The sequence below is a fragment of the Tamandua tetradactyla genome, chromosome 7 (genome assembly GCF_023851605.1).
Source record: "Tamandua tetradactyla isolate mTamTet1 chromosome 7, mTamTet1.pri, whole genome shotgun sequence".
In the NCBI taxonomy this organism is placed as follows: domain Eukaryota; kingdom Metazoa; phylum Chordata; class Mammalia; order Pilosa; family Myrmecophagidae; genus Tamandua; species Tamandua tetradactyla.
This window is the reverse complement of record NC_135333.1, coordinates 140,229,866-140,244,706: the sequence shown is the minus strand read 5'-3', so window position 1 is coordinate 140,244,706 and position 14,841 is coordinate 140,229,866. Positions and strand designations below refer to the sequence as shown.

At 35.9% G+C, this 14,841-nt stretch overlaps 1 protein-coding gene across 5 annotated transcripts in view; it reads right to left on the bottom strand.

The window, feature by feature from the left end:
• Positions 1-14,841, bottom strand: part of TMEM19 (transmembrane protein 19) — a 67,767-nt gene that overhangs the window by 47,048 nt on the left and 5,878 nt on the right. For 4 of the 5 annotated variants that reach the window (XR_013155818.1, XM_077111442.1, XM_077111441.1 and 1 more), the window contains exons 3-5: positions 2,284-2,421; positions 1,649-1,903; positions 591-800 (exon numbers count right to left, since the gene is read on the bottom strand). Coding sequence is in view for 4 of the 5 variants with exons in the window: in XM_077111442.1 (XP_076967557.1) it covers positions 591-800; positions 1,649-1,903; positions 2,284-2,421 (603 nt within the window). In the remaining variant the exon portion in view is untranslated. The remainder of the gene's footprint in view (positions 1-590; positions 801-1,648; positions 1,904-2,283; positions 2,422-14,841) is intronic. The other variant, XM_077111443.1, reaches the window with a different exon arrangement.

Here is a 14,841-nt window from a genome sequence, read left to right as displayed (position 1 = left end):
ACACACGCACCTAAAAGAATAGTCAGTACAGTGATGAGATGGGAAAGCTTCAGAAGCATAGCACAGAAAATGTTGAGGAAAATGGACTGTCATACATATCTTGGGTGGGGCTAAAATTCAGAGGGCAAGCATGATGTCACAGCAGAAAAGTATCATCTGCCTGTTAATTAGGTGAAAGCAATAAGTACCTCTTAAGTGGACTTAGAAAACATATGGAAGAGAGCACATTAAAATGATCTGATCCCAAATGTCCCGTTTTCTTGGGACTAGGTGAAGGCCCATAAGCAGAAGCATCTCTTCCCTGCACCACTGTATCTTCCCCACACAGCTTTTACTTATTGCTCCACAGGACCATTCTCTCTCTCTCTCTCTCTTTTTTTTTTTTACAAGGACTAACTCTCTTTTAATTTATTTAATACTATAATAAGTAAATTTAAATTGTAGTAGAGAAGTTGCTCTATTAATTCTGGTCCTTCAATTTCCTGCGTCTTTGGGTTTGTTTTCTTTGACATATTTTTTCTCTTTTCCATATTTCTTTCTCATTAAAAAAAATATATCAGAAAGTTGCAATAACAAAGTAATGTTCTTACCAGTGAATTGCATTGTAGCTCCTAAATACGAGTCCAGAATTGATCCTAATAATCCAGCGAGACCTCCAAAAGCAATAATTGGCCACTGGGGAGCAGAAATATCTAAATCATTCACAAAAACCAGCTGTGTGAGGAAGTATGTGATGCCCACAACAGTACCACCAAGGAGACTGGAGGCAAGGCCCACTAACGTCACGCCTCCATTCGTTCCTGAAGAAGAGATGCATAAAATCATCTGGTTATCACACAGCAAATACCTAAGGTCAAGGAAAGCAAACAATTTTGTTATCTATCTAATCAAGATCGACTTTAAGGATGAAAATGCAAACTAAAGACCATGACCTACTTAGAAAACATTATTTTTTCTTCAGTAATTTCTAACATTTTAAGCAGTGAGGTGGAATGGTTCAGTGGAGTCAGTCTGCCTGGGTTTCAATCTCTGTTTTTATGACTACCAAGCTGTGTAACTGAGCTTATGTTACCTAATTTTTCTGTGCCTTAGTTTCCTTGTTTGTAAGAGAGAAATAATAAAAGAATCAATTCATATGATTATTATGATTATTAAATGTTAATCTAAGTATTCACTTCCCAGTGCCTACCCATGAAAAAAAAAGTTATTCTATGTAAAGCAGTTAGAACAATACTTTGTACATACTAGGTTACTCAAAATATGTTAGCTGTTATGATGAAGAAGAAGAAAAAAAAGGAGAACAGAAAGAAGTAGCAGTGGTAATAGTTGCTAATAATGGGAACTGAAATAAGTTACAACACTAAGCACATAACAGGCTTTCAACAAATACTCTATTGGCTTCTTCCTTTTCTGCCCCCACTGATATGTTAATGGATCAATCTCTACATTCCTATTTCATTTATCTAGGGCATTTCCTAGATCAACATTATTTTGATATTATTTGTCATTACCATCTTAATAACCTTTAGCAATTTTCCCTTTGAGACTAAGTAAAATCTCAGAAGTCTCCTATATAAGATACACAATAAATCAAGAGATTTTTTTCTACTTGCTTTTGTTATTTTGAGAAACTTAAATCAGGACTCACCAACTGGAACTTTCTCCCAGGTTGTTATCAGCCTTGGCGGGCTTTTACTTAGAACAGTGCCAACTTCTGAAGCCCATGTGTCTCCAGCAGAGCAGGCCAGTGCAGCCAAGAGAGATAAACACATCCAGGAAGCAGTGTACTGCTTGGAAAAATCTATTGGGATTTCCCCGGGGCCATTTTCTATCATGTACAGCAGGGCTAGCTCTGTGGGTACAGCTCCATTACAGAATACCTGAACCCAATTCCTCTGCCCACCTGGAAGTAAACAAGCAGACAAAAGGACAAAAAATGTTTTCTCCTCAGAAGGAAAATCATGCAGTTATAGGAACTTAAGCTCTACAGTTTCATAAAAGGAAAATGACTAAAAACAAAAGATTGAAAGTTTTTTGGCATCTTTGCCAACATTATGCGCTGCTATTAAAAAATGCTGAATAATTAATGATAGACTTAAGTGTTTCTAAAATTTTCAGTTACTTGCTGTTGTGATGAAATAATGATAAACTAAATTAGGCTACTACTTAATTTTCATAAAATTTATAATCCAAGTCTAAACAACATTCTGATTAAACCTTTTGATACCTTAGGATAAAACAAAATTTACTATTTTAAGTAATATCAAACATAATTCATTTTACCTTCCTTATATTCCGAATCTAGACGCTTCTTTGTTTCTCCCTTCCATTTAGTGAGTTTTGAAGAAGAAAGGAAAAACATCAGCAAAGAGGTAAAAAAGCTGAAATTTGCAATGGTTAGGATAAATCCAACCACTAGTCCTGAAAGAAACACACATACACACAGAATTATACTTACTTCATAAACCAATGCTGTAAAAAAAAAGGAATTTGTTTTTTCAGTTATTTTTATATTACAATCCAAAATTTGCATTTCTAATATTTTTACACTTCTAGGAACTAAGATATTAAACTGATAGTAACTGAATGTTATTTTGATTAAACTGAGACATGTATCTGTCACATATTTATTTTCCTTTCAAACCATGCTATATGAATATATTATTTTAGACAAGCTTTTTATAATCAAGTTACAAAACTGTATGAATAATAGTGATCTCATTTGTGTTAAACAGTATATATCATATATAAAGTCTGGATATTTCCAAAGTAACTGTTGTTCTGTTTGCGAAAATGAAATTATAGTCTTTTAGTTTCTATTTTTTACATTCCTTATTCCTATGGCCTGGGATTTTTTAGGAAATTCAAAAGAGAATAAGCTTTTTATGTTCTTCAAAGATCTTACACATGTTCTCCTACTGAGCCTTATAAACTACATGAGGGGGATAGAAATGGTTTTTCTCAGCTAGGTTTTTCTGCATAAAATCCATGAAAATAATCCTGGTCTATTTACACTCTTTCATGTGGAAATAAAAATGAACTATGTTCTGTGAATGCAATTTTAGTTTTCTCTTTCTCTCTTTAGATTTCATTTGGATAAACAAAGAAGATAGAAGGGTGTCTTCCTTCATTTTTTAATGAATGCCCATTTTCAAGGAAGGCTTATAAAACCTGGAGTTCAATCAGGAAAACAGAGAAGAGGAGAGCTTAAATTTCATGAGACAAAAGACTGAAAAAAAAAAAGCCAAGGAAAAATGTTCTCTTTTGATGGCACAGCAACGTGGAAGGAGGTGATTTGAAATCAATTGCCAAATCTGTCAAAAATGCTCAGTGCTGGCCTAATGTGCTGCTCTGAATCTGTGGTGGACCCCAGAAAAGCCATGCCCTTTGATCCTCATTCAATGTCGCTGGGTGGGAGCGACAATTGACAATTTTGATTGTTTCCATGAAGATGTGACCCACCCAATTGTGGGTTGTTAACTTTTGATTAGATGATTTCCATGGAGGTGTGTCTTCACCCACTGAAGGTGGAGTTGCTTACTGGAATCCTTTAAAAGAGGAAACATTGTGGAGAGAGTCCCTCTTGGTAGAGCCAAGTGAAAGCCAGCAGATGCCGCCATGTTCGCCATGTGCCCTTCCAGCTGAGAGAGAAACATTGGACATCGCTGGCCTTCTTGAACCAAGGTATCTTTCCCCGGATGCCTTAAATTGGACATGTCTATAGACTTGTTTTAATTGGGACATTTCCTCGGCCTTAGAACTGTAAACTAGCAACTTATTAAATTTCCCTTTTTAAAAGCCTTTCCATTTCTGGCATGTTGCATTCCAGTAGCTAGCAAACTAGAACATACTCTAAAGTACTTCAGGTGTGTTACTCAAGAAGTTACAAAGATTCTGTCTAGATAATCCTCTAGAAAAATGTAAAAATATGCTGGAATGGGCTTTTTCAATCCGTAGAGGTCTTTAGTTACAAAATTTGAAAAATGTGAGTAGAACACTTAGGTATAGAAAGTACCTTCAACCTATCACCAAGGAGTGAAATTAATCCTTCAAAAGGAACTAGTGTCATAATATAATGATTGAAATTAGTTATCTATAAAAAACAAACAAAACAAAAAAATAGATAAGTGTTGGACTATTGAGAATATACTAAATTTAATCAAGGTGACCTCAGAAAGTCAGACCTAAATGTGACTGTCCCTAAGAATACCTTTAACCTTAGTGTATTAGTCAGAGTTCTCTAGGGAAATAGAACTGACAGGATATACATATACTGCATTATATATAATGTAATTTATTTATGTAATATACATGTAATACATATACATTATATATGATGTAACTATAATGAGATTTTTTTTCTTAAGAATTGGCTCACACAATTGTAGGGATGAGCAAGTCCTAATTTCATAGGGCAAATTGCAAGCTGGAATTCTGATGAAGATTTTCAATGAATTCACCAGGAGAAGCTGCCTGATTGAAGTAGAAATGGAAAATCTCCCTTTCTGACTGCTGAAATCATTACTTCTTCTTTTTAAGGCCTTCTACTCTTATTGTTAAAGGCAATGTCCTTAGTTGATTGTAGACATAATTAGTCACAGATGCAATTCAATTAACTGATGATTTTAATAATATATGAAATATCCTCTCAACATCAGGCCAATGTTTGCTTGACCAAACAACTGGACACCATAGCCTGACATATAAACTTATCCATCACATAAGTTTGAAGAAAGAATTTTCTAAGACATGGAGGTAATCTGAAAAGCAACTACAAAATGGGAGTTTCAATTTCTCATTTTGTTTTAAGTGTGGTCCAGTGGTAAAGATGGCTTCACCAGTCAATTCCATTATTTGGTTTACTTAATAGGTAAAATTTATTGTGGGCAGCATTTTAATGTCTCTGGCCATTAAATTTATCTACATAACTCTTCTCATTCTGACTGTAAGTTTACCAAGTTAACTTTCTATTTTTAAATTTTTAACTTTTATTTGGAAGTAATTTCAATGTACAGAAAAGCTGCAGGAATAAGAATATACCTTTCACCCAGATTCACCTACTATTAACGTTTTACTCCATTTGCTTTATAATTTGAGTGTACATTTTCTAACTATACATTTACATGTAAAATACATTTTTTTCTGAACCATTTCAGTGTAAGCTATATACATCATGGCCCTCCATGATAGGGCACACTCCTACATTATTACAGCATAGTTATCAATTTCAGTACATTTCCAAATGATACTTTTATCTATCTCTATTGCAATTTTTTAAAATGGACTGAATAATGTTCTTTATAGTATCTTCCTCTCCAATACAGGATCCAGTTTGGGTAGCTGCCATGTCTCTTCAGCCTCATTTAGCATATATCATTTCTACAAGCTTTTCGTTTCCTTTTCTGACACTGTCATTTCTGAAGAAATACAAACCCCTCATTTAAAAAATAATCAGAATATTCCTCTTCTTGAGTTGTCTAAAGTTTCATCATAATAGATTCAGGTTATTAATCCTGACTCAGATACTACGTAAGTGATGTGTCCTCAGGGCTATCACATCTGGAGGCACCTGATGTCCAGCCTCTTCTTGGTGAATAATATTGTAAATATTACAATTTGATAATACTGTATTAATTCTGATCATTCAGTCAAGGTACTGTTTGATTTCTATACTATTACTGTATTTCCCTTTAGAATAAGAAGCAATCTGTTGGAGATACTTTAAGGCTATAAAAATATCATGCCCCTCATCATAATATGTCCCAGATTTCACATTTGTTTATGATTTCTGCCTGATCCAATCTTTACTATAATGGTTGCAAATGCTGATTGCCCAACTCCAGCATTCCTTCCATATTTATTAATCAGCAAAAACACTACACTTATAGCACAGTGTCTTTCAACAAACCCAAAGCGGGATGACCCTAAAAGAACAGCCTACACTCAAATGCTACAAAAGGCATCTACATCTTTTCTACTTCAACCACTCTAAAAAAACCATTTGAAGTGATCAATGTTCATGTCGCTTACAGTTTCAAAGTAAGCAAATAAAGGCAACATACTTTAAAAAAATTATTCTTTCATATAGTCTAAATATATATGGGAAAATTTTTGGCAACTCACAGCTATATTTGAACTTTTTTAGATTAGTAATTGCTCTTTGCTGTTCATGCATGTTATATCCAAAATGAATAAGGGGTACAGGATATATCTATACGATGGTCCCAAAGAACTTGAAGACTCAAGGATTATGGTTTTTTTTAATGCTGTTTAAGTTCCATACCTAACGTGCAATTAGTCATTCCAAAGAGTAAAACAACGCTGTCTACAAATGTCTCTTATTGTAAGAGTAGAGTTATACCCAAAATTCCAACCAAGATGACATGGATGTAGTCTCTGAGTGGCAGAAAATGGAAAAACAAGACTAGAATTTGACAGTAATTTAATAAATTGAAATCTTATCTCGTTTCATATTGAATCCGCCTAGAGAAAAAACGACTTGTCAAGCACTGTCCAAGACAAGGGATTCTTTGGCCTGTGGACTTGCATTACTGGTTTTCAGACTCTGTACTCACACCAAAGCAACTTTCTAATTATAATTTGACTTCTCAAGTAGCCTGACTACAAGAATAGGACATGCCTGAACGGTGATGTTTATGTTCTGACCTGTGGCAGTTCTGTAATTTCACTGGATTAATAAAGTGGCATTCTGGTTCATATTTTGTTCCCTTATACATTGAGCAGTGTTAGTTTTCTTGGCTCTGATCAACTTTAGGTCCTGATAGAGTGAGGTTTCTACGTAAGAAAGACTGAACACCAGTCCTGAACCATGGTAACCAGAGGTAAAGCCACTCTTATGAGACTACATGGAGTACAACTGGGTGACTTGTTCTGGCAACATCACACGTTGCTGTTTCATCACACGTTGCTGTTTCATCACACTTACAACATCTTTTTCTGGGGAGTAGCTGCCTTAAATCCATTTTCTTTAGTATCTGTCTCCCCTGACTAGAAATATAAGCTCTGTGAGGGTGAAATTTTTATCCAATTTTGTTCACTGTTAAATCTTAAGTGTCCAGAACAGTAACTAACACACCCTCACTAAATGTGTTGAATGAAAGAAAAAAATGATAAACTAAAACTAAGAGCATTGCCAAGTGAAATTAAATTTAAACCTGCCAAATCAAGTCACAATGACAAAATATCCACATTTAAATATTCAAAGGAATACATCTAATAAATAGACAATTCTTTGAAGCAAATCACCTGACAGTACTTTAGTTTGTGTGCTCTACTTCTCACATTCCATCCTGTGACCCTCTCCTTTTTACAAATACTCTCTTTCCAGGAGATCAGAACCCTCCACTTCAATGTCTCCCTTAAGCATTGCCTCACCTCCCTCCCCTTTCTATCATCACTGAGGTATGCTGTTCTGTGTCAAGGAGGACTCTAAATACCTAGATTCTGAGAAAGTTTTGTAACTCTTTTATCACTACCATCCATTACCAAAAGTTTTCCATCATCCCAAATAGAAACACCGTCCATTTTAAGTGTTAGCTTCCTATTCCCTACACCCACAATTCTGTAACTCCTACTTTTCAATTCTAAGCACAATAAAGACACAATGTGGCAAACCTTAGTAAAATTCCTTATGACTGTGAAAAGTAATTGACGGAAATCAATAATAACTAACATTTAAAGAACACTAATTAAGTTGTACTTAAGTAGTCAGAGTTGAGTGTTCTTGCTATCAGGAAATGTACAAGGATGCATTAAGTGTTAAAGGTACCTGATGTATGTAATATACACACAAATGTTTAGAAGAGATAGCTAGATATACATAGACTAATAGAAAAATAGATGGTAGATGATTGATAGGTAGACAAATAGAAAGAAATAAATAAAAGATAGAATGATATAACAAATACGGCAAAATGCTAATAGTTGATAAATCTGGGTATCTGGGTTTGGGAACACATTGGAATTCTATATTTTGTCTGTATTATTTTTCAACTTTCTTGTAAACTTGAAATTATTTCAATTCTGAAATAAAATGTTTAAAATTAAAAAAAAAAAGAACAGTAATTATGTGTGCTAGGCACCGTGCTAAGCATTTCATAAGAATGCCTCCTCATAATAACCTAATGCTACAAATACTATGATTCCCTCTCATTTTACAGATGGGAAAATTAACAACACAATCTAATTGGCTTGTAGTCACATTCCCAACCACTATGCTATACTTGAATCAACAATAGATTTTATCCCTAAATTTAAAAAAAGCTCCAAACAAAATGGTACCAATATAGATGAAGCACTTAGTAAGACAGCAGAGGTGTTAAAAAATCAATTTAAAAGAATCAGTATAATGTGAGGCACGCAACTAGATGAATGAAATTTAAGGACAGTATGTTGAGTGAAATAAAGCAGAAATGAAAAGACAGATATTATAATGCCTCACGAATATGGACTAACTAAAATGTACAAACTCTGAGAATTCAATTCAAGAGCATAGGTTATCAGTAAAATGCTAACTGTAAAGGTTACTAGATTGTAAGCTCTTACAGTTGTCATATCTATTATGGAGCTATAACTGTTATTTCTTTAATTCTGACGTGCTAAACTCTTAGCGTATAACCTGGTTGTTCCCTGGAACTTTGGGTATCTGTGTGACACCTGAGACTCTGAGCTAGAGTTCTTCAGCTATGAAAGTCAGCATTACTCCATATAACAACTGTTTAAAAAGTTGATAAACAGTTCAGACTTCAATTAGAGATACGAATGAAGTTGATCTGGTTAGGACTAAAGTAAATTAGACTAAAGGGTAAAGGATGATATTGACTGTATTTTAAAACTTCAACTTCTGTGGGAGACCAAAGGAAAAGACATTTATTTTGTATTTTCAGTAGCAACTATCTTATACGATCAGTTTATTTGGACACTATAAATTACATGGGACCCTGAATAGGTGCAAGGTTCCATCTTGGTTTGTCCACGTTAATGTAATGCCCTGACACATGGCAGAGTAAAATGGGCAGAAGATAAAAAATATTTTCAAAGTTCCCTTGAGGGACTAGAGAAAAAGGTGGAAATATTAAACTTTCCCACCTGGGATATTCCTGATATTCTCGCAAGCATTGGGGGCTAAGCCCTCTATTTTAGGGCTGGCCCTTATGAAACTTACTCCTATAAAGGGGACACTAAGCCTACTTATGATTATGCTTAAGAGTCACTCCCAGAGAACCTCTTTTGTTGCTCAGATGTGACCTCTCTCTGGAAGCCACTTAGGCAGGTGAACTCAGTAGTGACCTCTTCCCTATGTGGGACATGACTCCCAGGGCTGTAAAACTCCCTGGCAATATGGGACATGACTCCCAGGGATGAGCCTGGACCTGGCATCGTGGGATTGAGAAGGCCTTCTTGACCAAAAGGAGGAAGAGAAACAAAACAAAATAAAGGTTCACTGGCTGAGAGAGATTTCAAATTAGAGTCAAGAGGTCATTCTGGAGGTAATTCTTATGCATTATATATACATTCGTTTTTAGTTTTTGGTTTACTGTAGTAGTTAGAGGGAAAGGCTTGAAACTGTCGAATTGTAATCTAGTAGCCTTGATTGCTGAAGAAGAATACATTAACTATACAGTTTTTATGGAGTGAATGTGAGATTGTGAAAAACTTGTGACTGCAGCCCCTTCACCCACTGTATGGATAGATTAGTAAGAAAATAAAGACCAAAAATAAATAAATAAATAAAAAGGGGGACAGGGGACATGGTAAGTTTTGGGTGTTATTTTTAATTTTTTTTATTTTTATTGTTTTTTGAATAATGAAAATGTTCAAAAATATGCTGTGATGATGAATGCACAACTATATGATGACACTATGAACCACTGATTGTACACTTTGGATGATTATATGGTATGTGAATATATCTCAATAAAATTGCAGTTTATTAAAATCAATAAAATATATTTCCTGAGAACCTATTACGTGCCTAGCACTATTCAAAGCATGGGACACAGAAGCATAAGATACACTCTCTGCCCTTAAGTAGTTTGCAATCCAAGGTACGCTTTATGTTTAAACACATCAAGTGAAGTATTACAGTATACGCATATTTTTTTAGAAACATACATATTATTTTCTGCTTCCTGATTTTAGAACTACAGTTATTCCTAAGACCAAGTTAACAAGATACTTCCATCTACTGCATTTGATAAACTCCATCAAACTGGAGCATCTACAGGGGGCTGTCAGCAATGTAATAACCTTATCTGGTCTGAATCCTATTTAATCTGAATGCCTCATTAAGTACTAAGAAGCCTAGAACAACATAACATTCTAAGTTAGACTATTTCATTTAATCTTACTTTAGTAGGGTTAACGTCAATTTTCTGTAGCTTGCATTGCCTACTCCTCCCTTCCCCAACTGTCTCATTAGAATATGAATCTCTCTATATGTCTATTATATAATAGTTAATATTATATAATTTATTATATATCATCATTAATGTGATGATGATAATCAACATAAAAATAATGACAAAAATCCAAATATCTAACACTCGTTGAACACTCATAACGTACCAGGCAACGTTCAAAGTGCTTTACTCCTCGTGACACCTTATGAGGTAGATACTATTATTATCCCCATTACACAGGCAAGGAACGTTATATAACTTGCCTGTTGTCACCCAACTAGTAAGTGCTTCAAAAATAAGCATGACTCCAGAGTCCACTCTTGGCACTACACTGTACTGCTTTTATATTAAACTTTATTTAATTAAAAGTGCTTCTATATACTTAAACCAACAATTGAGAGTTTAACAGTACTTTGTAAGAGGACTTACATATGGCAGAGACTAAGAATTTAATTCATCATGTATCCTCTCAGCTTTTAGCCCATGTTTTGCACATATTGGGCACATAATTGCTCAGAAGAAAAAGAAATTAAAAAAAAAAAGCCTTACTGAGCAGCAACAGTTTAGAAGCCAAAAAGCAGAAAAAGTGTATCTTTTTATTATCTTCAGAGACCTCTATAACTCCTGGAAGTACAAGTATTACTGTTTTGGGATAAGCTTTTGGGCAGACAGGGTAAGGGTTTAGCATACTGACATATTCCCTAACCAGGTACTGCTTGGCTGTTATTGGCCAAAGTTGTTGAAACAGGGGTGGACTCCCTTCCTGCGAGGTCCCACATTGGGACAAACTACTGCTGTTTCCTTTTCCACTATAAATACACATATCATAAGGTAATACAAATATTTTACCATTGATCTTCTTAGCCACCTTTAAGGCAAATTTTTACTTTCTTGCTTTCACTTTCCAATGTGGCAGAAACTCTCTGGAGGTGGGTGAAAGGAGAGGAGTGGGGAAAATTTGATAAGATTGGCAATGAGGTGATACTTGTTAAAATGGGGTGATGCGTACATGAACATTCACTACACTATTCTCTCTCCTTCAGTAAATGGCTGAAATTTTCCACAGGTAAAAAATAATAATAATAATTCCTTACCCACAGAGCAGCGTAAGCACTCAGGAATACAGAAATAAAACAAAACAGGATCTGCCTTTGGGAAACTTACTATATGGCTGAGGAGACATGAAGATCTTTAAAATAAGGAGAAGTTAAACAAATGATACAATAGCAGTAGATGCCAAGAACTACGGAGATAAGTAATTAGGAATGGATGATTTATTTGTGTACATAGAAAATGACAGGCCTTAAAGGTTAAATAGGATTTCATAAATAGAGAAGAAAGGGCATGTGTTAGTTAGAGTCAGTTGTCAACTTGGCCAGGTGAGCATACCTAGTCTTGTTGCTGCGGACATAAGCCAACGGTACATGAACCTCATCTGTTGTCAATTACATCTGCAGTCAGCTAGGAGGTGTGTCTGCTGCAATGAGTGATGTTTGACTTAATTGGCTGGTGCTTAAATGAGAGATTGCAAGGTAGCACTGCTAAGCAGCTCAGCATTCCTCATCTCAGCACTAGCAGCTCAGCCCAGGCCTTCGGAGATGCAGAAAGAAGTCACCCCGGAGAAAGTTGTTGGAACCCAGGGGTCTGGAGAGAATACCAGCAGAGACCATCCTGTGCCTTCCACGTAAGAAAGAACCTCCGTGGAAAGTTAGCTGCATTTCCTCTGAAGAACCAACAAAATAAATCCCCTTTTATTAAAAGCCAATCCGTCTCTGGTGTGTTGCATTCTGGCAGCTAGCAAACTAGAACACGGTACTTTAGGCTGAAAACCAGCATGATTCAAATCATGAAAATGGGAAGACACAGGTGTATTTTATGGAAAGGTGTGATAGGGTCAGAACATGAGTTTTGTAGATCTGTGGGGGACATGAGGGTGGAAGGGTGGGATGGGATGAAATCAGTGAAGACACTGGATCTTCTTTAAGGAAGTTCACCTTTATCCTAAAAAGCACAGGGTAGTCAGAAAAAGTGGGGTTTGTATTCTTTTGTGTGACTGGGGTGGGGAAAAGGTGAAAAAGGTGGGCAGAAGTATATGGCAGAAGATGGAGTTGGAAAGGCTCATTTGCATCTGCAAGAAAAGTGCAAATTCCCAAGTATGGCATTCAAATATTTGAGCACTGCTATGTGGCAGGCTTTGTTTAGGAGCTGGGAAACAACAACAAACAAAGCAGACAAAATCCCTAGCATCTTGAAGTTTACATTCTAGTGGAGAAGACAAAGTAGACAAAATAAAATGTGTCTGCAAGGTAAAGTGTGCAGCAGCAGTTATCAAAGATGGTCTAGGGTCAAAACTATGTTCATGATAATAATAAGATGTGTTTTTGCCTTTTTCAGTCTCATTCTTTCACAAGTGTATCGCAGAAATTTCCCAGAGCCCTGATAGTGAATGGAATCTGTGCTTCTATCCTCTTGTGTTTTAAACATGCCTCAGTTTTAATGTCTAATAAGGTAAATATCTATAATTATAGATATAATCCACATAAACAAAAGCTATTTGGGATCCTTTCTTATTTTTTTTAAGGGTATAAAGGGGTCCTAAGACCAAAAAAAGAGACCTGCTGGTGTAAGATAGTGATAAATGCTAAAGAGAAAAATAATGCAGGGAAGTGTGGGAGGTGGTGGTGGGCTGCAATTTTAGATAAGTGGCCAGGGTAAGGCTTTCCTATACATGTGAGTAAAAATCCAAAGGAGTTAAGGAAGAAACCTACTGGATAACTTAGAAAGGGGATTCCAGGCAGAGAGAATGGCAAATACAAATATTCCAAGGTGGGAGTATGCCCAGCACATTAAAAATAATAATTAAAAAAACAAAAACAAAAGAAACAGCAAGGGGCCAGGATGGCTGGAGCAGAGTGAGTGAAGGGAAATGTGGAAGAGGATGAGGGCAGGGCAAAGACATGTGATTTCATCTCACCTTTCTGTACTCACTTCCTGCCCCTCTCCACACATGCCCAGTATCACTCACAACAATGTACAACCTAGGATAGAACAGACTGAATCTGGGAGACTATTCCAGTTATTTGGGCTTTACACCTAAAAGCTACTCTCAATTTCCATCTCTCTGTCATTTACTGTTTTAGTTTGCAAAAGCTGCCAGAATGCAACACACCAGAGATGCATCGGCTTTTAATAAGGGGATTTACTTAGTTACAAATTTATAGTTCTTAAGAGGAAAGGCAGCTAGCTTTCGTCTGAGTTTCTCTGTCAATGGGAAGTGTGCCGGTTTGAAAATATTATGTACTCCAGAAAAATGATGTTTTAATCCTGATCAAATCTTGTGGGAGCTTCCTTAACTTTTAATCCTGATTCAGCACTGTAGGTCGGAAACTTCTGATTGATTATCTCCATGGAGATGTGGCACACCTAATTATGGGTGTGACCTTTTGATTATGGAGACATGACTCTACCCATTCAAGGTGGGTCTTGATTAGTTTACTGGAATCCTTTAAAAGAGGAATATTTTGGAGACAGCAAGAAACGACTGAAGCCGCAAAGCTGACAGAGAGAGCAGCTGTAGACATTTGGAGAACAGCTGCTTCAGAGAACAGAGACACGGATGTCTGGAGTTGCTTGGAACCCAGCAGACATTGTCATGAAATGTTAAACAAGTCAGAACTTGGAGAGAGCCAAGGGAAGGCCAACCATTTTATCAGATTGAACTAGAGTCAAAAACTTCATGGTTCCTTACTGCTTGTTATTTTAGTAGCTTTATTGCGATGTAAATCACATACCATGCAAATCACCCACTTAAAGTGTATAATTCAATGGTTTTGAGTATATTCACCGAGTTATGCAACCACCACCACAATCAATTTCAGAACATTTTTATCAGGTCAAAAAGAAACCCTGTACAATTTAGCACTCATTCCTCATTTCCCCTTAAGCTTTCCCATCCCCACCTCCACCTCTCACTCCATCCTAGCCCTAGGAAATGACTAATTTACTTTCTGTCTCTGGGTAACCATTTGAGGAACTGCCAGACTATTTTCCAAAGTAGCTGCACCACAATTTCCAATTTCTCCATATCCTTCCCAACACCTTTTTTTTTTTTTTAATTAAGCCAACCATGTGGGTCTGAAGTAGTATCTCATTGTGGTTTTGATCTGCATTTCCATAATGACTAATGATGTTGAGCTTTTTTCATGTGCTTATTGACCATTTGTATATTTTCTCTGAAGAAATGTCTATTCATATCCTTTGCCCACTTTTAAACTGGGTTGTCTTATTATTACCAGTTGTAAGAGTTCTTTATATATTCTAGATACAAGTCCTTTATCACATATATGATTTGCAAATATTTTCTCCTATTCTGTGGGCTGTTACTTCCTTTCATGAAGTTTAAGCTTCAATGGTATATTCC